This window comes from Eublepharis macularius, chromosome 1 (genome assembly GCF_028583425.1).
Source record: "Eublepharis macularius isolate TG4126 chromosome 1, MPM_Emac_v1.0, whole genome shotgun sequence".
Classification (NCBI taxonomy): domain Eukaryota; kingdom Metazoa; phylum Chordata; class Lepidosauria; order Squamata; family Eublepharidae; genus Eublepharis; species Eublepharis macularius.
Window position 1 is genome coordinate 91,400,901 of NC_072790.1, and position 27,330 is coordinate 91,428,230.

Below are 27,330 nucleotides of genomic sequence, written 5' to 3' on the forward strand. Positions count from 1 at the left end.
ACAAGGAGCTGCTTTTAAGGAAAAGAGAAATGAAGAGTGTGTATGTTTAGATCATGGCCTTTTTTGACAGATATATTCAAAAATTAGTAACAAATATGTTGGATTGGATGTTATGGAGCCAGTCCATTGACAATGGTGCTTTCTGTCAATTCAAGGAATCTTTTGCTGACACAACAGGCTCTTCCACTGGCACAAGACTCCTTGCTTTAGAGGAAAGTACCACCTTAGTGGTACACCTACACCTTTCACATCTATATAAGAAGGACACTTTTAAAAAATGTCCCCAAAGTCTGACAAATTATGTCTTGCATCCTGCCAACAGATAGATATCTAGATTGTAGCAATATTACTCTTCAACTTGCAAATGAAAGAAAAATACATTGCTTAACATATGACATAAGACATGTCATTTGATAATAATATTCAAATTTAGATTGGTTTCTCAATTCAACATCATTATATGCCATAGAGATCACATGGTAATAACCATCAATATAAGCACAATCCAGTTCGCTAAAGTCCTGCAGAGGTTCTGGTGAGGTTTAGTTTATATGATCTAAGGGAAGTTTCTAGATTTCATCCTCTCTCAGAACAAAGATAAATGCTGCTACCCAAATGTTTGTGACAGGTATCGTAAATTACGGATGTGGGAGTGGTGGGGGTGCTGTGCACACACCCAAATGTAGATTGGAAGCATAAGGAAACTGTATAGTTACAGAAATGTACAACTGTGAAAGAAAAGCAGATAAAAAAGGAAGATGGAGGAATAATAGAAAGTGTACTTCCTTAATACAAATTTTAAAAGATGTGATGATACACCCCTTCCTTCATATAGTGGATTTATCATTTTATTTTCACATTTCTATTTATGGAGAACTTTGAAATGTGAAAAACAGCCACACAAGAATTTTTTTAAAAAACACATCATAAATATTTTAAAATTCTGACTACACATACACTGTTTCTAAAATCAGATGAGAAACAAAGTCTGTGTGTTAACAGATAATGGGATGGTTTAATAATGAACTCTGAAAATAAAGATGGTTTGAAAATCATTTTAAGCTGGGAAGAAATCATCAACAAAAGCTGAGGCAACTGAGTTTGTTGTTAACAAATAAAGTATGTACTGCTTCAGAGGAAGAAAAACTAAACAATGTATTGTGTTATTGCATTATTTTAGCTGTTATAATATTGTCTTACATTAACTGTGATTATAAAGAGCCAACAATGCACATTACTGCTATATTAACATTTTCTTCCCTTTTATTATTTTACACTGCACAGTCCGTGGAGTGCAGCAATAGTGGTATTTATTCAATCCTTTACCAGTGAAATGTGCTGATCTTAAAATATCAGTGAGAAAGGTGGGATATAAATGAAGTACATAAATAAAAACAATAAAAAGCTTTTGTTTACAAAACTAGGATTAAATTAGGTGTTTACTAAGTTTAAAGACAGTCAGAATCTTTAGTTTTCACAGGCAGCTTTCTAGTGCTGATTATTCTCTTTGTGATCAAATTTCACACATAGAACATCCCCCCTCCCCCACACACATACAAGGCACTGCTGGGCATTTATTTAGAAAGGATGTTCTTAATGTTTACTGTGATAGTGCTGTCATCCCCCCACCCATCTGTCCACTGCCTGTACTACAATGGTGTCCTGTGGAGATGTTAGTCATACCTGCAAAGCTGTGTAATTTAACACAGTAAAACTAAAGGACCCTTAGCAGGAGAGCTGGCATATGCACTGCTATCCTGTCATTCTAGCAGCAGGGAATCTTAACTGTTTCTAAAAGACCCCCCTTACTTTCACATAAATCAGTGCAATAAAACAAAAATTATTTAACCCACAAGCACATTCCAGGGCTCCTTTATATATATATATATATATATATATGTTTCTAAAAGACCCCCCTTACTTTCACATAAATCAGTGCAATAAAACAAAAATTATTTAACCCACAAGCACATTCCAGGGCTCCTTTTTATATATATAAGGGTATATATATATACCCTTAATCCAATTTTTGAATTAATATTACAGTCAATAAAACAAGATAAAAACAGAAAGAAGCAAAAAAGGGAGATTTTTGGACCAGCTATAACAGAGTAATTGTACTGAAATCAAGAGGAAGATATTAGTGAAAGATGTCTGTGAATTACCCACATTAATTAATTTTATTCGATTTGTATTCCGCCCTCCCCGCATCAGCAGGCTCAGGGTGGCTTTGAAGAACAAATTAATGATCTTCAAGGTTCATTCAAGAAAACAATGCCTAAAGAAAGCCTATCAAGGCAATGCACGTGTATCAGCATACCCATTTAACAGATCTTAAAAGCATGAAAAAGTGTTACTATGAAAACAGATTGTACATTTCAAAATTCAAAAGTGCAACTGTAAGAAAACCAGTTTCTCAAACAGCAGGCTAAGTTGTATAAATCTGCTGGTGTGGACTGATGATTAATAACAAGAACAAAAGGTCTGGCCCTAAATAAACATCTGTAACCTGTTGATTTTTCCTACATGGTAGAAGCAAACATTTATTTTCAGATATAGTTTAATTAGCTTTTAAAATATCTTTTAATATATTTGAAAGGTGAACCTAGGAGATTTATTTTAAAAAATAAATAATTTAAAAATGAACACAGTTGCATGGGACAGAAATATGATGAAAACAAGTAAGTAGCCATTTCCTACCATTCTGGCACATACGCAAAATTTTTAACAATTTAACATTAATACACTTGTTTTGTTGTATTAAAAATTTATTGCACCTAAAAAGCTTTTGTAGAAAGATAGAATTCCATTTAAGAAGATACATTACCCTGTGTCTGAAATTCATTCCAGTCAGAGTATAATTCAGCAAGTTGATGACAACCCTGGCTCCAAAAGAAAGGAGGAGACCAGATTGGACAAGAATGAGCTAACAGATTGTGCAGCCCAATTCTGTCCCTTTGAGTGTGATATATTGTTTCAAGATGCTAAAACCTCATACTTTCTCAAAGCATATCTGCTGCACTGGTTTTCCCATTTTCGCAGAATCCTCATTATTAGTACTCTGTACCCTTTTCAAAGCACATCAGACTCAGACCATATGCCACTGCGTAGTGCTCATCGATTGTCTGAAATGCCCAGTGAAGAAAGATGTGCTGAACAAAAGAATCACGAAAGTTATGAAGTCTTAAAGCAAAATATAATTACATAGCTCACATCTGGTACAGATGTCGTGAAGTTAAAGTGCTGCTGTGTTAAGGTGGAAATGGCATTTTTTGCCACAAAAAACATTACAGAAGGAAGCTGTATTGCAAATCCTGACAAAGAACCCTTCTCCCAATTCAGCCCCCACATAACGGCCTCATCTAAAGCTTTTAAAAGTAAGTGCTGAACTTAGTGGAAGAATTGGATTCAAATTCCTGCTTATGCAAGCAGCTCACTGGGTGACCTTGAACCAGTTGCTTTTTCTCTCAGTCTAACATACCTCACACGTTTGTTATTAATTATCTGCTTTAAAATAGATCTTGAGCATATGGACCCATTTGGTTGGATCTTGCAGATCTGTTCTGCTAATAGGCATTTCCCTCTGGTATGAGAGAGACTTCTGCTGACAGAAGAGGTTGCTCAGCTGGTGGAAGAGTCTTCTATGCCAGAGGAAAGTGTTGCCATCAGCTGAGTTATAACATTAAAAAAACTTCATGTTGTGGCATTATATCACTCTACTTCAGAAAAATAAGATTAAAAAGAAGAGATTCCTCACTTAAGTGTTAAAAATGGAAGGCTCTACTTTAGAACCTTTGCATATTAAGCAGAGTTGACATTCAGATGCATTTTTAAAATTCCTATTTTTGATCTATACAGAAAGAAAACTCTCTGCACATGGATACACATTAATTTTACACATTCTAAGCTTCATGTGTTGTTTCCTGTTCAGAAGTCATAAATGGCTTCATCCACTTCTATCACATGTCTTCCCAATTATCTAAGCAGGAATTGGGTGAGGCCTTTATAAGTGTTACTAAATATCACAGTTTTAAGACACACCAGTAGTTTTTATTGAATTCATTATATTACAAGCTGCAGATATTTAAAATGCTAAATACTCTGCTAGAAAGTTACTGGGATGGTACTTGTATCTGTGTAGAGGAGGCTTGTGAGAAGGATGAAAATCTCTCATTTTTAAAATGTCGGATTATGTCAAGGAGGAAATCCAAGCAAATTCAATTAATTTGGTATGATACAGAATTTACTTGTTATGCTTTACATTTAACATTTCCAGGGCCTTTCTGAATGTATAGTATACTAATTTGGGTGCATCAGGCTGAACCCTTCATTTCTTATATATACTCTAAGACCATAACTAACACTTTTGACATTTGTATTGTGTGGTCAATCATGGGGAGCTAAACCTCACGGACTGGAATCCAAACTTTTCTACCTGCACACAGGAGGGGGAGTAATTTCTGTCATTTCCCCTTCACACTGCAGAGTCCAATGCCACAATCCACATATTTTTCAAATGTTATTCTGATTCTCCAGAGTGAATCTGGGGGAGCAGAGGGGACTGCAGCAGAAATGGAGATGTTGGAAAGAGCCTTTTAAAAAAAATAAAAGCAAATTATACTTCCTGCTAGATTACTGGGACCTGGACTATTGAGATCGTGACACCTTTGTTTCAAGTTTTCAACAATGAATCAACAAGAAAGATGCTGGCAACTCTCCCCAGATCTTTCAGACACGAAAACAAGATGTGAACTGTCAAGCGAAATTCGATTGCTCAAAATGGAGACACAGCAATGTATACAACTGCTAAGACAGCAAGTCATACTGTGAGATAATATGGCATATATCACCATCTATAATAATTTTACTTTACCCTTCTACTAAGGAGTTGAGGATACTGTACATGATTCTCCCTTGCTTCATTTTATCTTCACAATCCTGTGAGGTACATCAGTCTGAGAAAGAATGATTGCTCTAGGATCAGCCAGTAGGCTTCATGGCTGAGGGGAGATTTGAACTTGGGTCTTCCTAGTCCTACCCTGACCACTAAAGCACACTGGCTGATTTGGCTGAGCAGGTTCATCCTTTTTTCTAATATAAGGAAATGGGTTTGGACTACTGAACTAGTATTTATCACTGTACAGTAATTATAAACTATATATGAAAAGATTTAATACCAAACAGTAAACATGAAATAGTTAACAATAATGAATGGCTCCTTTAACTGAATCTTTATGCAATAATAGCATTTCTTCAATAATTATCTGCAAACTTGACAAAATTTAAATAAAGAAAAAGAACAATGCCTTGGACAGCATTCAGTCAATAAAAGGTCATTGAAGGAGAAGGAGAACAAATGCAATGAATACACAGAGACCCTAACTATTTATATCTATCACTAAGTTACCTCTGTATTCTTCTTGCAATAATCAGTAAGCTGTTTATCTACTAAAATGTAAAGACATGGAAACACTGTACAGAAACACTTTGCACAGTTTTCTGCTATGAGCTAATTTAGTATGATTTATATAGTTCCAAATATGCCAATAGAACGCAAGAACCTGGTGATGTGCATGCAATAATTCCCCAGTCCTCCTTTATCTCCCCTTATCCCACTAGCCATTTGTGATCCTGGAAAAGTTTAGACTCAAGTGGTTGAAGTTGGAGGGGAAAGGGGGCAGAACTGCTTCTTTCTGCCTCTACCATCAGTGCCACTCAAAGAAGAAACAGGATCAAGTGATCTCACTTTCCACTAACAGGTTGTGGGATCCAACTATAATATTTGCTATACATCACACAAGCATATACAAGAAGCATCCACTAGTTTAAGCACTACTGCAGCAGTGCCCATTTGAAAATGTGTTCAGAATGTTTCACGAGGTTGGGGCTTGAGGTACGGGAGTTAGAAATATATGTTTAATTTTGTAGATTTGGGCCTAGGATTCACACTGGCATTTACAAATATATATCAAGATCCTACAAAGTGTGGATGACAAGAGAACATATCTTTCTGAAAAGCACCATCTTCCTTATTCGTTAAGTAAGTTAAAATAAGACTGGCTCCAGATCAAGCGAATATGCTTAGTCTACTGCTACAAGAAGATAACCAGACATTTGGGGTTAAGTTCTGATCTTATAGAAACATAAAGATAAGCATGATCAACAGAAGCTATCATTTGTTTTAAGCTGTGTACAGAAGTAGTTAAGACCTGTGGTCAATTGTGGGATATTTACATTCCAGAAGGGAGGAATTGGCAGGGGTTGGACAAGATCACATGATTCTAATCCCAAACACAATTAAGTAATCATGTTAGGTTTATACCATCCCTCTGCCACATTTTTTTTAAAAAGATGCTACTAAGCCCTGTAAGAATTTTTTTGGTAAGACTCATCTTCTAATTCTATTAGATTTGTCAACAACTCGTCAAATTTACACAATTCATTAATACAAAATGCATGAATTTACCTCTCTTTCATCCATATTCAGCCATTGTTTTGGATCATCTTCAGTTGCCAGAAAAGCAATCAGCTCCAAAGCAGTGAGTCTGGTTTGCCGTCTAGATGATACAAAGATAAGAACAGGCTTGGCTGGAGAATGGCTCCTAATAGCTGAAGAAAAAGAAAAATTTAGAATGATGCAATTCTATAAACCAGAATTTCCCTATGAATCCTCCTTATGTCAGCAATGGATTCACTCAAATGAAAAGTGTCGATGATAGAAATTTAATATCCCATTTGTTTTTGGCATAAGGGAATTTTCAAAAGTGAACTTTAAACAATGGAAACAAAACATGGGTAGAACAATGGGTTGAGGGGTTTTTGTACTTATAATAGTCAAGCCAAGCAGGGTTTTGTTTTATTTTTTAAAAAATGTTTTCTTGCTGAGTGTGAAAAATTTCAGCTTGCAGCAAAATTTTATGAGCTAAGAATGGACATTATAAAGCAAGCTGTTGACACATTCATGACTATATTCTATCAAAGTAGCGATGAAAATCACATCTGTAAATCATATTTCTTTAACATTCTGACTGCATTAAAGTATTAACATAATCAGACTACTGTTTAAAGGTACAATCTTAGTATTTACTTTTTAAAACTTTAAAGAATTTGCTAATTCTAAAATCATTTCAATGCTTTCTGAAAGTTTTGTGAATTTATGTTACTGTGTTAAGCACAAAACAACTTTAGTACAAACCATCATAGTATACTTTGGCAAATGAGAGGCATATATAGCATAGACAACAGTGTTAATACTGTCTAAGTCCTGTTGCATCTTAAAGGCTAAAAAATTTATTTAGGTATAAGCTTTTTGTAAGCTGCAGCTCATTTCTTCTGCTAATGCTAATGCTACATCTTCCTCATACGGGTATCGATATATCTATTTCCTAACAAACCTGACAGCTAATGAATTTTTGTAGCTTCAGGAACAGGTGTGGCTAAACAGTTCTGGACAGATTTATTGTTCATTAGTGTTTTTCTACAATGCTCTTCTTTGAGGTGTAAATAATCTAACTGCCAAGATTGGTCTCTAGTTCCCAATCAATACTTTGCTTCTGTCAAAAGGCTAATTAGATCAGCAAAAAAGTCACCTCACAACTGTCGCCTTACAATCAACAGCAGTTCACATCAAAAAATTTATTTGGGGACTTCTTTTTAATTGATATAATAAATATTCCTTACGGAACCCACACAGAAAATGTTTCTATAAAATATGAGGGTGGTTCTTAAATCTATCCTTTTTGCCAGTTGAAGAATAAAAAATTGAAAACGCAGACGTATCTGGACACACTGAAAATTCTAAAGTTTATGGTTATTGCCTTGAAATTGGACTTCTATAAGCCTAGCTTGACATACAACTTCTGTTTACAATTTTTTAAAGCTTCCAAGAGAAGGAAATCTCTTGGAATTAATACCAAATATAGGCTTTAAAGGTTTGTAAATCTTAAAATATTAATATGGAAGTGTTTTCATAATGTCAAATACGAACAGTAATTTCAATTATTCTATCTAAAATATGCTTAGGTTCTGTTGATATGTTATGTTAGCAGCCTAATGTATGAGGCATGAAGCCAGGTCATGTTGTTAAAGACATTCTTCTTATAACAACCCAAGAAAGCACACAATAACATGATATAAATCTGTCTAGTTGAGACTTAAAAAAATTATAGATATGCTAGCATACCCTGAAATGCTGGTTTGTTCATACTAGCCATTCGAGGACAATAGTGCTGGCCAGGGAAGCCTTGAATATGCACTTCCAATGGAACTGGACGCACTGATGGCCTGAAGTTGAACAGTCCCACCTACAGAGAAAATTTAGGTTATTGGCTGCTCACATATAAGGTTGATTTGTGCAAAAAAAACGCCTCCAAAACCCACTAATTCCAGATCCGGATTGCTATTCTGAAAAGCAAAGAGATGTTCAAAATCTTCCACTTGCCTGATTGATATTTAGCCAATCAGCAAGGTCTCTGGCATTAGCTAATGCAGTGGACAGACCTACAACTCTGACACGCTTTTCTGTGTGAGATGAGATGAAGTTAGTACGAGACACAATAACTTCTAGCACAGGGCCTCTCTCATCCCCTAGAAAAGAAGGAAAGAATAAAACATCAATATTTTTTAAAGTTCAACTAGCAATGCCAGAGCACACTTCAATTCCAACAATAATACCAATAAAAACGATGCTCACCTAGCAGATGAATCTCATCTATGATGAGAATGGAAACTTTTTGAACATAGCTTCTATTCTGCCAGCTTCTGCTGACTCCATCCCATTTCTCTGGTGTAGTCACAATAAGGTCAGCTTGGGCAATTGACCTCATATCAGGAGTCACATCCCCTGTCAACTCCACAACCCTATAAAAGGGAGTCAAGTGGTCATTATGAAGCAATACAACACAAATTCCTATTTATTTTGGAATAGACCATAGATCTAGAACAATAATAAAAATATGATAAATGAAACAATCCTGTCTGAACATAAGGGTGGATTGTAAGGGTCCCAGACATGGGTCAACTTTCTATTCAGGTTCTTCAGAGAAAATGCAAAGCAATATACCATGACAACTATAGCAGTTCCTTTCTGAGTCAAAGACAAGCTGGAGCTCCCAGTCAGTAGAAAAATGTCCTTTAAGACAGAATCCTGCCAACCATTGTCTCTTAAAGAAGAGCTCAGCTGATTTGCTATCCAGTTTAAACAGAGGCTCTTCAAAAATCTGTACTATCATCAAGTTTTGATACATATTTAGTTCTATCTGTATTACTATTTCTTAAATGGATTCTTAGCTAAAATTAGATCAAAGTCCCAGGAGCTGTGTTAGAATAAAACTGTATCAATACAGTGGTCAGAGGTGCTTCACGATCTGTTAAATCTGCACATGACTTTTCATGACAAGAACAAATGTCAAAATGCCCAGGTATCCAGTGCAATCCTATGCAGAGTTACTTCAATACTTGTCAATCCAGGAGAATTCTTACCACTACCAATTTCTTTTCTGCCAGCAATCCTTCAGGTGTACTTGTAAACACAAATCATTTAAAATGAATCTTTAATTGAATGATAAATATTACAAGGCTTTGAAGAAAAGTTTCTTATTTTTTACCTGAGATTATGGAAATAATAGAAACCTTACTTCTTGCCAAGCTTTTCTTCAATTCTAATTTTCCAGTCTTCAATCCTCTCCCGCACCAGTGCCTTCAGAGGAGCAATATATACTGCCTGCAATGCACAAGCCAACAAAAGCCAAAAATAAACAAATAAATAAAAGAATAGGGCTGGCACATAATAGCTTTTGTAGGTTCTTTTACAGAGTTAACTTAAAGCTAAAAGTAATAGCATACTTTTAAATATTTTGTTTAGTCTCTTGTAGCAGGTTTCTAATGGAGGTAAAGTGCTTCTAAAGTCCAAAAATGTCAAAAAAACAACAATTTATAATTACGTATTACATCTGACAATGCAAAAAAGCATATCATTAAGAAGGACCTGTAAAGATGTAAGCCTAAATTACTGGACAAAAGGAAAACTAATATTCACTATATCACTGTCTTATTATCTATTACCTAGAAGATAGCAATAACAAAACTAGATGAAATCTACTGGATATTACTCATGTGGAACATCACTGAAATGAATTGAAAATCAGGGCATTTAAGGACATGGCAGTTTTATATGTATTTAAAATATTTATACCCCAATGTTCAGTCAATTAACCCACCATATCTTTTTTTGTTGTTGTTGTTCTAGGTGGTGACTAGGCAGGGGGGCCAGCTTCATTACAAAAACAACCCCTGTCATAGCCATGCTCCTGGATACAAAAACAGAGACACCTCCAAAGCTAAACTAGAACAAAGAGTGGGAACCAAAATTGGAGGGAAAATAATCCAATAGAATTTTCTTTTAGAGTTTAATGAATAGTAAAGAGGCAAGTGCTCTAATAAGTTAAATAAGTTAACAAGTATGAATAAATATATCATAAATACAGACTATTCCTATAAACAAGATGTAAACAACAAGAAAGTTTTGTATAGCCACCAGGCAAAAATGCTCAAAGTTGCACAGTGCCAGAAATACAGTCTATAAATACTTGAGAGTGATGTAGTTTTTTTTCTTTTTGTAAGTACAGTAAATGCACTTTACTATTCATTAAACTCTAAACAATTTTTCTATAGCCATACTCCTGGCATCTGAATGCTGAGAGCTTCCTAGGGATACCAGAAAATGAGTGATTCTGCACACATTGGATAATGCAGTTCCAATCCTCTTTATAGATCATTTGGAATTTGTTCCGCACACAATTTTTTTGTGCGCGGAACAAAAAATGCACCTCAAACGATTGATAAAGTGCATTGAAAGTGCATTATCCAACGTGTGCGGAATCACCCAATGATTCCCTCTGGGTCTCCCCTTATGCTGTTCACTGTGAACCAAAACGTCTTATGAAAACAGATCAAGGGAGACTAGAACCCTGTGAATTTTGTCCCACTAGCAACCCTGCTTGTGGCCTGTGAAAAAGCTACCTTTATAGGACTGTAAGGATCCCACAAGGATCATCTAGCTCACCTCCAGCACAGAGCCTGGTTCAGGGCAAATTGTAACACTGTTTCCTCACTGCCCTGCTGGAAGGAGGAATTTGAGACAATTGCTGGCACAACTGGCAGCCTCTAACACACAACACTGCAATTAGGTAGTCCGGGGAGTCACAACACTTTGTCAGTGACCTGACCTGGAGAAAAGAGCTGGTTGAAAGCAGCTCCATTACTGTCTCTTCCAGTGAGAAGTCTGGGCATATGAGAAGAGGGGGAAAAAACTAATAGAGAGCCAGTCTAGCTATACTGCTGAACAGGGCTCATTCGAGGGGGAACGTGCAGGAACGCAATTCTGGCAGTTCCCTAAAGAGGTCACATGTCAGGTGGCCCCAACCACTTGACTCTTGGCCATTTTGGGCCCGTTTTGGCCTGGATTGGGGCCGAAACAGCCTGGATAGGGCCTCTGACAGGTGCTGGATCACTCTCCTGCTCAGCAGCGGCCCGATCCTGACCATTTTGTGCCCCCTTTCGGCTATTTTCAGCCCCTTTTTTGCCATTTGGGGTCCAATTTTAGCCCTGAATGGCCAGGATTGGGCCCAAAACAGCCAGGATAGGTGATGTCAGGGGGTGTGGTATATGCAAATCAGTTATGCTAATGACACACTTCTGGTGATGTCAAGGGGTGTGGCATATGCTAATGAGTTCCTCCAGCTCTTTTTCTATGAAATGACCCCTGCTGCTGAGCAAGTAGGTCAAGCAGTTCTTCCTCTCAAGTCAAGTTATACCATACCAATCAAAGTATTTAGAATATCTCCAAAAGTTGGTGAGAATGACATTTTAAAAAAACAAAAACAAATTAAACACTGCCAATTTTTCCAAGTTTGAGGCCCAGTTCTTTGAATGAATGATTGGCCTGGCTTCCCCAACAGCCTGCCTATGGATACAAAGTGATTTCACTCACTAAATTATTTTATTGGCAAGCAGACTGGACTAATAGTTGTCCCTTTTCAGTTGTAGTCAACTTATTCATGATGTCTGCATAAAAACTTTACTTTTGAGATCATCATTAAATTATGTTCAAAGGTTTTGCATCATGGATGTAGATGTAACTCTCTGCAACACGTTTTTTTAGCAGAAAGAATAATATTTATATTCAGGAGTGGTTTTAATTGGAAATAATATGGCAAAACACCATTTAAAATATTACTGTCTATGGATATACGGTATTTTTCAGATTTGGGTATTGGGAATATGATATCAGTATTTTCTATATATGGGTCCAAAAATACCAGTTTTGTATTTAGATCTGGGTTTTTGGGGATTCCAAAAATTACCAGCTCCATTATTCCCTATGGGGGAAATCTTTCCAGGGGGTTGGAAGAGCAGCTTTTCATGAAAACAACACTAAAATTGTAGCAGAGCGAGTACAGGCTGTCATCTAAAGACTACCCAAATTTCAAGAAGATTGGTCATGAGGTCCATTTCTATGGGCCCTTGAAAAAAGTCCCCCCAACCACTCTCCATCATGTCCTATGTGGGAGGAAGGGAACCCTTGCTTTCTTTGAAACAAAAAAAGCCTTAACCAAACATACAAGAGCAACCACTGACCCAAAGCATCCCAAAAAGAACTAACAAAGCCCAACAGAACCAGAGAGAATCATTGTGATTGTACAGATAGTTCAGCTCTCCCTAATGTGCAATTCCATTCACCTGTGAGAGTCACTGCCCTTCTTGGCTTGATAAACCTATATAAAAAAAATCCACCCCGGCCAGCAACATTATGGTGAGGAGTATGTGCCTTTTGATAGATTGGTATTGTTCACTGTAGTTCTCATTCTGCTGTAACTTTGGTGTCATTTGTTTCAAAAACAGTCCTAGACACTTGGAAAGATTCCCCCGTAGGAAATAATGGACCCAGTTAATCCTGAAAATACTTGAAATACATTGCCAATATCTGTACATCCAAGAATCCCAGATTTGACTGGGATTCCTGAATATACCTGAAAAATACCAATAAGGTATTTTTTGGTTTGGATATACTGAATCACACACCCCATTACTGTTCATTATACTGTCCAAAACATTACGAGGTAAAAATATTACTGTCCATTCTTTTTGACTATATCAAGACTACTGGGAAAAAATAGAGAAAGGGAACATCCCTCAGAGTAATAATTTTACAAACCTTTGACATAGGATAGTTGTTGAAAACCCTAAAGATGGCTAACTCTGCTGCAACTGTCTTCCCAGAGCCGGTGGGAGCACCAAGGAGAACATTACAATCTGTATGGTACAATGTATGGAATATCTGGGTCTGAACTGGGTTGAAATGAGAGAATTTGTATAAAGCTTCATACTTGGGATGTCCCAATGCTGTGATGGGTAAAGGCTGGAGATCCAGTAGTTCTAAAAACAGTGAAATAATGACAAACATATGTTTAAATGTGTAAATAAGTACGATAGATAGTTCTTAAAGTGAAAATAGAAAACTGTAACTAAAATATTACTATTAATACTATACAGGAATTCATACTGTAAAAGAGAGCCTGAGCTCAAATGAGAACTAAACAAAGCTGGTTTTATAGGTCTACATTTTTAAAAACCAACACAGTTAAGTGTACTAAGAGCTGTTCTGATATCTAAAATTTGCACAAATAGACCTTTTTACAAAAGGACATTGCCATTTCAAATCTACTGTAATTATATCTAAATCTACCATACCAAAGCAAATATGTCCCATACTTTATGAGGACAAAGATAAAGAAACTAACTTAATGCCATGGCCCAGGACAAGGATTTTCAAAGGCTTGAAAAACAAGGGCATTCTTATACAGTAATAATTATACTGAAATCTTCATTTTCCTTGCCTGTCAAAAAGGAGGGTGCTCCTAAGCCCCCCCCCCAACTTCTGAGACCCAAACCTTGTGCAAGTGATGTGGTGGAATGTGGTAATGTGGCTGGAATGGCTTTGTGTGTGCATGCCAGAAAAAGAAAACAGGGCTGAGGGGAGGATTCAAATATGCAATCTGCAGAGCTGAATGACATGTATTCAATTCAGGGATTTTGTGTTTGCACAGTTGTCAAATCCCCCATCATTTCTGAAGGGATTGCTGGAAATCCTTAGGTACCAGGAAACTTCAGGGGTACACCATTTTACAGTGCAGAGGTTAGTTAGTGCAGCTATTCTTATCAACTAATGATCTCCCCAATAACAAAGGCAAAGGCAATGTCAAAGTCACTCCCACTTCTCCTAATCATAGATCATTCTATTTAAATCTAGTACAAAGCATCATGTAGAACATATGATTTGAAGAACGTTCACTGAAAGAGTCCCACTGTTATATCAACTATGAAGTTGTGAGCTACTCCAGATGTGGAAGATGAAATCCTCTAGAGCTGTGGGCTTTCCAACACCAAACACAGGACTACCTCCATGAGCACAGGCAGTCTGCTTGGTATGAGGGACCATATCTAGGTCCTAGCACAAACTCTATAAAGTTTGACCTGATTCGGTTACCTTCGGAATACCGAAGCAAAGCTTTCTGAAGCATTCAGAAATACTTCGGGGCTTGTTTAAAGGGCCCTGCCACTGCTTGCAAAAAGCGGCAGGGGCCTTTAAACATCAACCCCCCACCTCCCCCCACCTACCTTGTGGTGGCTCCAGGCTGGCTCCTCTGCCGTCGCGCTGCCGTCACCCGAGCCTGCGGGGTGGTGTGGAAGGCCAGAGCCTCCTCCTCTGGCCCTTCCTGCCCCTCAAATGGCCGTGGCACACTGGCACCACAGCGGCCATTTGAGGGGCAGGAAGGGCCGGAGGAGGCGAAGAAAGCCCTTCTTGCCCCTCAAATGGCTGGTGTGCCACAGCCATTTGAGGGGCAGAAAGGGCCGGAGGAGGAGGCTCCGGCCTTCCCCACCACCCCGCAGGCTCGGGCGGCAGAGGAGCCGGCTGGCTCCAGGCCGCACTGTCTTGTGCTGCTGCCGCCGCTGCCACCCAGCTGATAACCTTCCTGCCACAGGTATGTGGGTGGGGGTGGAGGGGTCTCCCCAGGGGGGGTGGGGGTGGAGAGATTGCCCCAGGGAGCGTGGTGGGTGGTGGTGAGGAGTTCCTCCCCCTCGCTTCAGTATGCTCTGAATCTTCACGGAGCATACCGAAGCAATCTCTGGAACCTGAATCCGAAGCAGCTTACAGCTTCCAATTTTGGGGTATTCCGAATTGGTTTCCCGCTTCGGGAATACCGAATCTCCCCGTCCGTGCTCAGCCCTAGACACAATACTATAAACCTGTTCTAAACTGGTAAACTCTTAGTCATAAACCCCCCAAGCACACATTTCTAACATTATTCCAAAGAAATCTAACAAATAAATAAATAAATAAATAAATAAATAAATAAATAAATATTACGATGTGTGCTTTTTGTGTCGGATTTATAAAATGCTTATTAGTTAATTCCTTTGGAATAAGATGTAGATTAAGCAAGTGTTCTACAAACAATATGATCCCAGGCAGGTGTGGCTTTATGCAATGTGTTCTACTGAAATTACACAATGGTTTCAAGAGGATAAAATTAAACATGGGTGGAACTTGAATGATCATTAAAATATAATTATCCAAGCCAATCTGGAGGTAGAAAGGAAATACAGACCTAGGACAATGAAAATAATAATTTGTTTTGGCAATTCTAAGTTTTTGGGATGGATTTAAAAGGCAATTAACCTCATTGTGCTTGCTTTTAATGTCAATATTGTATCATCTAGAATGTAAATAGATTAAATAGATAAGCAATTTTGATCACTGGGAAAGAACTAATTTGATTAATTCAAAGGACTCTGACATTAATCAGGAATTGATTGCTTAGGAAATGGTAATGAAAAATTGTACTAAAGACTTTAATGATAATATATTAGAAATTTTAAACATAGATTATGGGGGTACAAGATACATCCCTGGACCTGTAGAGGAACCACCTATTGAACCAACCTCTAGAGAGCAGAGGTTGAACATATAGTAATAACTGGCAGGGAAACCAGATTTCATATTCTGAATCAAAAGGCAAATGATTTGAAACTGTCATCCCCAATATACTGCATAGCACATCTACCAAAAGATACAACTTCTGCATACTGCCTTTCACCAACTATATCACTATGTGCCTGTGGCTAAAACTGTATAAACATCCTTTTTAAAAAGGATGGATGTGGTCTATAAGCAAGCAATTGCCCACAGGGGACTCCAACATCAGTCTGAGTAGACAGAGTTTGTTAACTCTGTTACAACAGGAGGGAAGAGAGACATATCACAAGAAGTTACATAGCTCATACTTGATGGATAGGTATCAATGTCTGTGTAATGTTAAATCTAAAAATCATATTTATTTTAGAAGTATCTGATTGCTAAACAATATGGAACTTTAGGAGATAGAAACTGGCATATGCACATAAGCATAATGGATTGGAATCCTACCAAACTAGTGGGAAGTTGCATTGATTCTGTTACACAGATGCTTTCTTTCAAGGTATGTTTGGCTCAAGATTTCATTGCCCCTTTTAGGATGTTTCCCAGCAAGGGAAACGATAAAAATGTGTTGAGGCTTAATATTCTTAACATAGACACTTCAGAATGCTTTCATTGTTCTAGTTAATGCTGTGATTTTTGGGGGGATCTGTCAAAGGCCTCTTCTTGATCTTTGTCTAGCAGGATCTCTGTACACGTCATTGTTTCAGAAGAACCAGATGGTAATAGCTGTCAATTACTGTAAGTCCTAGAGGTCCCATAACTGGTGATGTGTAAATATCTTTTTGTTTCTTCTAACTACTACTCACTGATATGTCAATTAGATAAACTGGGTACACATATTTATCCAAACAGTTTCAGTACAGCAGAACAATGGCCAAACATATCATACTCATATGTGAATTTATACATGTTAAAAAGGGACCCACATTTTGAATGCACTCAATATGCTGAATTTTAAAAGAGACAAGCATGACTACAACAGAGTCTGCACAATGGCATCAGGCACACTGATTTACAGGTCACTGATAAGTCCTGAAGAAATAAAAAAGGATTATGTGCCGACTGCTTTCATGTTCATGACTTGGTAACATGAAGATTAAAGAAAATAATATGGAAGTAGTCACCTGTGCTTTTGAAGATCACAGATACATAACACAGTTGTTAAGAACCATAGGAGTTAGCCGTGTTAGTCTGTAGTAGTAAAATAGTAAAAAGTCCAGTAGCACCTTTAAGACTAACCAACTTAAGAGAACTATGGTTCTCGAAAGCTATGCTAAAGTAAAGTTGGTTAGTCTTAAAGGTGCTACTGGACTCTTTACAGTTGTTCAAGTATTTCCTTCTTTGCCATTAGAGATGGGCACGAAACAAAACAAGGAACAAAATTCCGAATGGAACGGCTGGTTTGTTTGCAAAGAAACACGTTCCGTGGTGCCACGTTTTTACAGAACAAACAAATTCTCCTACTGTTCCGTTTCTGCTTTTCTGGGAAGACAGACACTTCGGCACCATTCACTCCATCGCCCAGGCTGCAGTCTTTAGGTTGTCCTCAATCTGAGGCCTCCATGCTTGATTGGCAGTTGTCCTTACCAAGTAGAGAGCTCCCATTTCTGGCCAATCCAGCCAGGAAAAGGGGGGGGGAGGGTTAGGATCTCTAAGGCAACTGAGGAGATGGGCCTTCAGCAGCCATGGTAACACCAATCTCTTCCTCCCAAACCATGTTAGGCAGTTCTTTCTGCCTACCAGAGTGCTCCTGTGTTGTTCAATCTTGGCTTTTTCCATAAATAGGGGAAGCCATGTGACCAGGTTTCATTTTCTCGAGAGTGAGTTAGGGAGTAAAGAGCTTGCTGGTTGGCTGTATTGCTAGGAGAGGAACTTGGGAGGGATCTTTGGCCTGCAGTGTACTTCTTGCTTCTTGGAAAGACACTGAAAATCTTCTTTTCTCTTTCTGCCTTTTCTTACTGGGGACTGGGGAAGTTTTTGGGAAAGGGTGCTTTTTTCCTTTCTTCCCCCACCCAATCCCAGTCTTAGCTTTTCACCTCCCCCCCTCCCCAGTCTAGTCCTAGACCTCTGAGTAGAGCTGGGTTCTTGCTTTTCTAAGTAAGTTTTATTTGCTTTTTCTCTGTTTCTTCCCCTCTGCTTTTTGGAGCTACAATCTTCTGGTTTGGTTTCTGGGGGTTTGTGGCCCCCTTTCCCCAAGGAGCTCTTCTTTTATTTGCTTTTCTTTCTTTCTCTGCTTTTTGGAGGGTCTGTCTTCTGTTTTGGGTTCCCCCCCCGGAGCCTCACTTTTCTGTAGGCTGGCTCCCTGTGTGTGCACTTGTGTGGTGTAGTGTAGTTTCCCCTTTTTCTCCACACTCCTCCAGTGCCCTTTACTTTTATTTGGAGTGCCTCTACAGCCTGCGCCACTGACTGGGTGGTGTTTTGGGGGGCTTGCACCTCTGGTGCACTGACTCACACCTGCACGGGGCTGTTTGCTCTCTGTGTGAACTTGTGTGGTGCAGTGAAGTCTGACCACTTTTCTGCACACTCCTCCAGTGCCCTTCATTTTTATTTGGAGCGCCTCTCCAGCCAGCGCCACTAGGCTCGTGCCTCTGGTGTACTGACTCAAATCTATATGAGGTTGCTCAACTGTCTCTGCTGCGCACACCATCAGGCTCACCACTTGCGTGCAGCTCGCTTTTGCTGTGTGCATCAGCACACACACTGTTTTATTTTATTTTGAGACCCTTTCAACCTCTGGGCAGTATCTGGGTGGAGGTGGTTTTGGAGGCTGTCCGCTGACTCACAACTGCATGGGCGGCTTTACTGTCTGCAGGCAGGCAGGCAGAGGGGGTGGAGGAGAGCCTGCTGAAAATTCCCTGCGATTTTGGGCTCTCAGAGCATGAAGGGGGCTGTCCTGGGCTCAGACAAACCCTGAACCGGTTTGGGAACCAGTTGTGGTTTGGAAGTTCGTGGTTCGTGTTCTGTGAAAATGAACGAACCATGAACCAAGCGGTTCGGATTTTTTCCGTTCCGTGCCCATCTCTATTTGCCATACAAAAATCTAACACTGACAATTCCCCTGCTTTCAGTATTCAGCACAGTCTCTTCTAAGAAGAATGCTGTATAGTATCATACTATTTGCTGGCATAAAGAAAGAAGTTACAGAACTTCCTTAAAAACTAGTTAAGCTTTCACACTGTTGTTGCTTGATTTTCTTTAACAGTCTACAACACAGAGAAGGAAATCAAAACTGCAAAAGTAATGCAATTCAGCACACGTAATTGCCCAAGAAATCAATGTACATGGAATGTGCAGGACTGCAGGATTAGACATTGTTACCTGTATGAGGTGGATGTCTCTCTGGTAGAATCAGATGCTGAAAATTGATAATGCATACAGCCTCAGCTCCCAACCACCTATCAGACACAGCCCGGATATAGTACTGGGATGGTAGCGGTTCAAAGATTGGTATAGTGAATACTAACAGCTGAGTTTCTTTTGCAATGACCTATAGTAAACAAAATATAGAACTATATTAGTTTCCAGGTGGCTAAATTAAGTTATCCTTTGTTCTCATGTAATATGACAAATAAAAATATATAAAGCAGAGAAATACAGTACTTCCCTATGTATTTATAAAATATATTGTGAACTGAAGAGAAGATCCAATTCTTTAAAAAAAATATTTCTTGTGTTTTACAGACAGATCTTATTCTAAACGGCTTAAACTATAGAATTGGTTCTCCTTGCTTATTAAGATACTTTTTTTGATGAAACTATTGCTAGTAATAATCTGTATTGACAAGCATAACAGAAGGAAACATCACACATTTGATTTTTCATCTGAAAGTAATTGTTCTTTTAGACACATGACAAGATACAAATCTTTTATTAGATTTTGTTTTTGAAGAGATGCCAGAGTATAACTACATAGTAAGCCAATTATAGGATGTGAATCTGAAAGCAGCACTGAGAGATACTGAATACTTAATAATATTGTGTTACAATATTTTAAACTGTTTAATAAAACTCTATCGCTCAAATTTAGTGGTATATGCGCTTTTATACCATTGTGTGAGATATACCTGCTTTTTTTGTATAATAAAATATTCTGAATGGTAAATGTGATCATTGGTGGGGTCTTCTACCCAAATCCACCAGGGCTCTCCACCTGTGCCATGGACCTAGGACACAAAGAAAACAGACACATTAAACACATCCTAGGTGCCTTAAGATTTTCAAGGTTTATGATCCAGACTTGTGAACTGGCAAAATAGTTAGATTTATTCCGATCCAGAATAATCCGGCTATGATGGTTCACACTGAAGAACTCCAGATCCAATCTGTGCCTCTGGATTCTGCTGTGCTGGATTATTTAGCTATAGGCAGCCATTGCAGGCAGCCACAGCTAGAAAGCAAAAAGGTAATGGCGAGAGGGCAGTGGTGCAAATGGAGGCTACCTATACGCCATGTTGAGAGTGCTGGGCAAGGCTGGTGGAGTGGGGGAGGAGGCAGCAGGCTGAGTGGATTCCCATCCCACTCTGCACCTCCACCCCCACCTGAGCTTCAAAAGAGCCCTTCAAGCCATCACTGCCAGCCAACATTTAAATGCCATGGCTTGATAAGCCTCCCTCATTGCTTCAGTAACGAGATTCTCCATTGAGCTTCTCCATAGAGATTGTCTGGTTTGACATTGATTATGTTAGGCATTGTTGGTTCAAATTGCATTGGGAGTGGGACTTGCATTTGGGAGGAACTAGCTTTTGGCCAGGGGCTGCTAAAGCTGGGACAGCTTGTTCAGGGGGCTATAGAATTGGACCCTGGGGTCCAATCTTTCTGAAACTTAGGGGGGGGGGTTCTTTAATGGACAGTCAGGAGTAAGTTCCCTGCAAATTTAGTGGAATGTGCTTGAAAAATGCCCCCAACCCTCCAGACATTTTTCTCTATAGAGAAAAAACCTGAATAAATCTGGGCTTCTCTAAACTGACTGGAGGGTCTTACCAGGATTTCAGAAATACCGAATTTTTGGGGTATACCTGAAATCCAGATTGTGATCATCCAGATTTTTTGGGTGGGGTGTGTGTGCACACCTTTAGTCTATGTTAAGTAAACTGGTGATCACATTATTTCAAGTGAGAGATAAAAATGGACGATGGGAGAATGCTATGAGGCAGAATGCATACCACTATACCAAACTACCAAATTGTAGCTGACTAATGGCAACCCCATAGGGATTTCAAGGCAAGAGATGTTTAGAGGTGGTTTGTCATTACCTGCCTTTATATAGCAACTTTTCCTTGGCGGTCTACCAACCAAGTACTAACCAGAGCTGACCCTACTTAGCTTCTGAGATCTGATGAGATTGGGCTAGTCTATGCTACCCATGTCAGGGCTTACCAAGCATCAGTAAAATATATTTAACTTATTCAGTGAGGAAAATATACTACTTACGTGGACTTATGCACCTATGCAGCAAGAGAAAGCTTCTTAGAGAAAATGTGCTATATTACAAATTAGAGGTGTGCACTGGGAAAAATTTGGTTTTCCTGCTTCGGGTTTACCTGAAGTGGGAAAATGATCTGTAATTTGGGTATTTAAATTGCTTTGGTATGCTCCACAAAGATTCGAAGCATACCAAAGTGAGGGGGAAAGCTGCCTATCTCCCAGCTCCCCACCACACCCCCCCAATTACTCTGCCATCCTCTGCACCCCCACCCCACCCCACTTACCTGGCCGTGGAGCCAGGAAGAAGACCAGCTGGGCAGCAGGGAACCCTGGAGCTGCCTTCTCCACTGCCTTAGCAGCCAGCTGGGTGGTGGGGAAGGCTAGAGCCGCCCCCTCCACCACCTGTGCTGCCTTCTCCGCCGCTGCAGAGGCCAGCTGGGTGGCAGGGAAGCCCAGAGTTGGCTCCTCGGCGGCCCGCACTGCCTTCTCCACAGCTACAGCAGCCAACTGGGTGGCGGGGAAGCCCACAGCTGGCTTCTCCATGGCCCACGCCACCTTCTCCGCCACCACAGCAGCCAGCTGGGCAGCAGGGAAGACCGTAGCTGGCTCCTCCAGGCCTGCACCACCTTCTCCACCTCTGCAGCAGCCAACTGGCTGACAGGAAGGCTGGAGCTGCCTCCTTTAGCCCTTCCTGCCCCTCAAACAGCCTCTGCCGCAGCCATTTGTGGGATGGGAAGCATCAGAGCTGGCTCCTCTGCTGCTGCGCCGCTGCCTCCAGGGCCTGTAGCAGCCCGCTGGCCAGTGGGGAAGGATGGAGCTGCCTCCTCTGGCCCTTCCTGCCCCTCAAACGGCCACCGTGGCAGCCATTTGAAGGGTAGGAATGGCTGCGGCAGCCATTTGAGGGGGAGGAAGGGACTCCTCCACCACAGTGGCGGCTATTTGAGGGATGGGAAGGACTGGAGCTGGCTCCTTTGCTGCTGTGCCGCCACCTCCAGCGCCCGCAGCTGGTGGGGAAGGCTGGAGTTGCCTCGGTGGCCATTTGTAGGGCAGGCTGGAGCTGCCTCAGTGGCCATTTGTAAGGCAGGCTGGAGCTGCTGCAGTGGCCATTTGTAGGGCAGGAAGGGCCTCCTCTGCTGCCGCCGTGGCCATTTGAAGGGCAGGAAGGGCCGGAGGAGGCAGCTTCAGCCTTCCCCAGTGGCCAGCTGAGCCAGCTGGGCCACTGGGAAGGCCGAAGTCACTGCCTCCGGCACTGTGGAGGGCCAAGAGCTTCCTCCTCCACCACTGCAGCATCCCTGCCAGCCCAGGTAAGTGGGGAGTGGGGGGGGGGTTGGGGGATGGACGTGAGGGGGTTGAACAAAGTTTAAAGGGCCCTGCTGCTTGTAAGCGGTAGGGAAAGGGCCCTTTAAACTTTAGCTGACAGGTGGTGGGGATCCCGTCCGCCTGCCAGCTGAAGTTTAAACGGCCCTGCTGCTTGCAAGTGGCAGGGAAAGGGCCCTTTAAACTTCAGCTGGCAGGCGTGGGGGGGACCCCACTGCCTGCCAAATGAAGCCAGCCCCAGCCTGAAGCTTCCCGAAGAAACTCAAATGCTTCGGGAAGCTTTGATTTGGGATTTCTGAATTGGGGCTAGCATGCTGGCTCCTATTCGTAAATCCCGAATCTTTACAGATTGGGTCCAATTCAGGTATTTTTCCTGCACACCTCTATTACAAATTCAGTCCACAGATGATAAAATGTTCAGTTTCATTGTATTCAGAGAGCTGGTTGACAAAACACTGGATGCCAGTAGGTACATCTGATAGTGAATTTAACAGACACAGAGGAGTTAGCCGTGTTAGTCTATAGTAGCGAAATAGTAGAGAGTCCCATAGCACCTTTAAGACCAACCAACTTTACTGCAACATAAGCTTTCAAGAACCACAGTTCTCTTCTTCAGATGCAAAAAAACCCCAAACCATAATGCTGAATCTTAATTAAGATTAAAGCTCAATTCTACCCCTGGACTTTACTCTTATTCAGTGCTGTATGAACCTACACTACTCTGGAATGCAGAGTTCTCTTTGGTCACCTTAATCAGCATGGCTATTGCCAGATGATGCTTCAAACCAGAAGCAGGAAGGCAAGAGTTCCTAAACAAATGATCTGTAAGTTTTCTAGTAGCAATAGTACCTTTAGCCCATATTATTCACTATATTTTCCTGGCTTTATTTTCTAGGAATTTTTACCTGATCGTTCCATTTGAAATCAGAAGTGATGTTCAGCCTTACTCTGAGCACTGTACGCGTAATTGGTTGGATGGTTGCTTCCATTGTGATGGAGGGAATTTGATGGACACACTGTTTGACCTTTAATCCAATATTCACATGATGCAGCATGTGACCTGCAAAGTAAGTACAACTTGACACACATTTTTGCATTTACTAGAACTGGGGAAGGTGGGAGTGGGGAATCACACATCAGACTTTAAAAAGGCCTTTAGAGAAGAATATTATGCCTGCTTGTTTTGTTGTTTCATGGTAAATTAACTTAGTCTCTTGACCTAGCATGCTTGAATATTTAACCTGAATTAGTCATTACAGTTTAAAAAACTATCCTTAATGCTTCATCTAGATGTTACTAATGGCTTAAATAACTATTAAGAATTTCCACCACAATGTACAGTTTCAAGCCAGCTCCTTTTTTCTCCCTATGATGATTTTGACCTGGCATTTAAAATTCACAACATAACTCCAATAAACATGAAACCTGACCTTATTTAATGCAGGACACATTTTTGCACTTTTTACTATCTTAATATATGGAACAATTCATATTGAACAGAGTCTTCTTGAATGAAATGACTCCATAAGCCATACTTTCAGTGGAGGATCTCTAACAAAGATTATCAAAGGACATGCATTGACAGATTGTCACAGATATGGCCCAAAATATAAGGGAACAATTGCTGAACTTGATCAAACTGATCATGGCGGATGTTTCTGAATCCCTCAAACAGAGCTAGTCTAGCCTTTTAGCTAAACATGGCAAAAAAGGAAGTTTAGAGACCCAGAGTAGAATATTCTTGGAAAGGGTCAAGAATAGGGGTGTGCGCTTCAGGTTTCCGATTTGGGTAAAATACCCAAATCGGACCCGATCTGTAAATATTCAGAAGTCAAAGCTTCCCCAGAAGCATTCAGGTTGATTCGGGAAGCTTCGGGGCCCAAGTTTAAAGGGCCCTTTCCATGCCCCTTGCAAGTAGCAGATCCCTTTAAACTTCAGCTGGCAGACGGGGGGGATTCCCCTGCCCGACAGCTGAAGTTTAAAGGGCCCCTTTCCTGCCGCTTGCAAGCAGCAGGGTCCTTTAAACATCACAACCCCAACCCCCAGCCCTAGTCCCCCCTCACTTACCTTGGCCCTGCTGCATGCAAGGTGGCCGGCTACCCAGCAGGCCACTGCAGCCGCAGAGGTGGTGTGGCATAGGCGGCTCTGGGCTTCCCTGTCTCCCTGCAGGGCTGTGCGCCACCAGATCTGGCCTTCCTGTCTGCCCTGCGGGCCGCTGTGGGCCAAGACGAGGTAGCATGGCTGTGACAGCAGCAGCAGTGGCTCCAGCCCTCCCTGCAGCCCTGTGGGGCCGTGTGCCACCAGATCTGGCTTTCCTGGCCACCCTGCAGGCTGCTGTGGCACAGAGGTAGCGGCAGACGGCAGTGGCGGCAGCTCCAGCCCTACTCGGAGGCCTGCGGGGCTGTGGAGGAGCAGGAAGAGGCCCTTCCTGCTCCTCAAATGGCCACCATGGGCCCGCACAGTGGTGGCAGAGGAGGCTGAAAATGCCCTTTCTGCCCCTCAAATGGCTGCTGCGGTGGACATTTGAGGGGCAGGAAGGGCCAGAGGAGGCAGCTCCGGCCTTCTCTGCTGCCCTGTGGGCCTGCGGTGTGGTGGAGGAGACAGAAAAGGCCCTTCCTGCCCCTCAAATGGCCACTGAGGCAGTAGTTTGGGGGGCAGGAAGGGCCGTTGCAGGCGTCTCTGGCCTTCTCCACCACCCTGCAGGCCCGTACAGTGGCAGAGGAGGCCAAAAAGGCCTGCCCCACTGTGCTGTGATGCTGCACACTGCTGGATCTGGCCTTCCTGGTAGCCCTGCAGGCTGCTGTGGGCATGTAGGAGGTGGCATGGCTGCAGCTCCAACCATCCCTGCAGCCCTGTGGACCTGGAGGAGGCAGTGTTGGAGGCGGCGGCTCTGGCCTTTCCTACCAGGCCAGGTAAGCGGGTTAGAGGGGACGGGGGGGCTAAGTATGGGATGAGGGGTGTGGTGGGGGTGCTGGGAGGAAGCCCAGCCCCCTGAATCACTTTGGAATGCTCCAAATCTTTACGGAGCATTCCAAAGCAATTCAAATACCTGAATCGTAAGTGGCTTGCCGCTTCGTGTTTTGGGTATTTCCGAATGTTTTTCCTGCTTCAGGCAAAACCTGAAGCGGGAAACCTGAATATTTTCGGGGTGGACACCTCTAATCAAGAAACAAAGAAGTAAGACAATAATACAGCTCTTTGTAGATTATAGGAACTGTCTAACTCATATTAATAAACATTATATGTTGAGGCATGGGTGCACAAGCATCTGAGAAAGGCAAGAATGTCCACAGAAGTAAAGATATAGTTCAAAGATAGGTGCATTGGTGATAAAAAGTCACAAGAATCCACTAACAGTTTTTATATATTTTTAGAAGATATTCAAGCATAGATAACAGTTTATAGTGTTTGAAGTTATAAGATAATTAGTTAGCCAAGAACATGCACTTGTATCAAGTGGAATAGTGAGCTATTGTTAGGAGATAATTTTAAAAACCTATAAATATGAGAAGCTGAATTGATTGGGAACTTCCTAAATGTGGTTCCTTGCCTTGCTTGTGACTTGCTTATCTATAGCTAAGATATTTTTATGGACTCATGTAAATGCTCTTTATTAATCATCTATGTTATTGTTTTTCTGTGTTTTTAAATACATGTTTTGATGTTGGTTTTAATGTTTTAGGGTGTTTTATAATGCTTATTTTAACTTTTAGCTGCCTTGCTGACCTTAAGCAGGAAGAAAAACAGGATGTAAATTTTATAAATAAAGGGGGAATTTATTTTATAGGCAGGGATCAAAATGGATAGGGAGGGACTTAAAATAAAACTCAAGCAGGGCTAGAAATGGAAGGAAAATAAAAATTAAAGTTAGAGAAAAAGAGCTCAAATATTTGAGACGAAGAAAATTATTTTTCCTACATCTTACCTATTTCGTCTTTCCTCATGTCCTTCAGCTTATCAATAGTGAGGTTCTTTTGTTCCAGTTTTGTAAGGACTGGTGGTGGCAGGACTGCGAACTGTCGCAAAGGACTGACCCAACCCCACAATCGCTTGTCAATAATCTTACTGAGGTTTAATAGCCGGTAAGTCATTGCAGGCCATCGTTTACGGAGGGCTATTTCAAAAAGGGCTCGAACAATACGTGCTGCATTCTGCAGGACAAAAGTGAAGAGAACTGTACATTGTGGTGCACTCAAGACTGAACATTATAAACATACTCTTCTGTCATGCTCACATTATGAAGTTTGCTCTCTTGAGAAATCCAACTGGCATCTTTGCATTGTAGTTTCTGCTGCTATGTGAAAAATCTGTTCTGTAAACCATTGCAGGTGCTGCTGCCTATGTTTAAAATATTTGTATTACAGCTGCATTTCTACATAAATGAATTAATACACATTTTATTTTGTTTATAAGTTTATTTTTTGATGGCTGCCTTGCAAACTCAATTGCCTTTTAATTGAAAAGCACTCATAAAAGTCAGTAAAAGACAAACTATATGGACAGTATAAAACTGTTGTAAGAACAACATATTTGGATACACATTATGAATT

General features: G+C 40.8%; 1 protein-coding gene across 1 annotated transcript in view; it reads right to left on the reverse strand.

The window, feature by feature from the left end:
- The window catches only part of ASCC3 (activating signal cointegrator 1 complex subunit 3), a 362,388-nt gene that overhangs the window by 95,594 nt on the left and 239,464 nt on the right, over window positions 1-27,330 (reverse strand). Inside the window, exons 21-30 of the mRNA XM_054986845.1 lie at window positions 26,706-26,931; window positions 23,686-23,840; window positions 20,104-20,202; window positions 19,358-19,526; window positions 13,214-13,434; window positions 9,636-9,721; window positions 8,693-8,859; window positions 8,441-8,586; window positions 8,183-8,303; window positions 6,467-6,609 (exon numbers count right to left, since the gene is read on the reverse strand). Of these exons, the coding sequence (XP_054842820.1) occupies window positions 6,467-6,609; window positions 8,183-8,303; window positions 8,441-8,586; window positions 8,693-8,859; window positions 9,636-9,721; window positions 13,214-13,434; window positions 19,358-19,526; window positions 20,104-20,202; window positions 23,686-23,840; window positions 26,706-26,931 (1,533 nt within the window). The remainder of the gene's footprint in view (window positions 1-6,466; window positions 6,610-8,182; window positions 8,304-8,440; window positions 8,587-8,692; window positions 8,860-9,635; window positions 9,722-13,213; window positions 13,435-19,357; window positions 19,527-20,103; window positions 20,203-23,685; window positions 23,841-26,705; window positions 26,932-27,330) is intronic.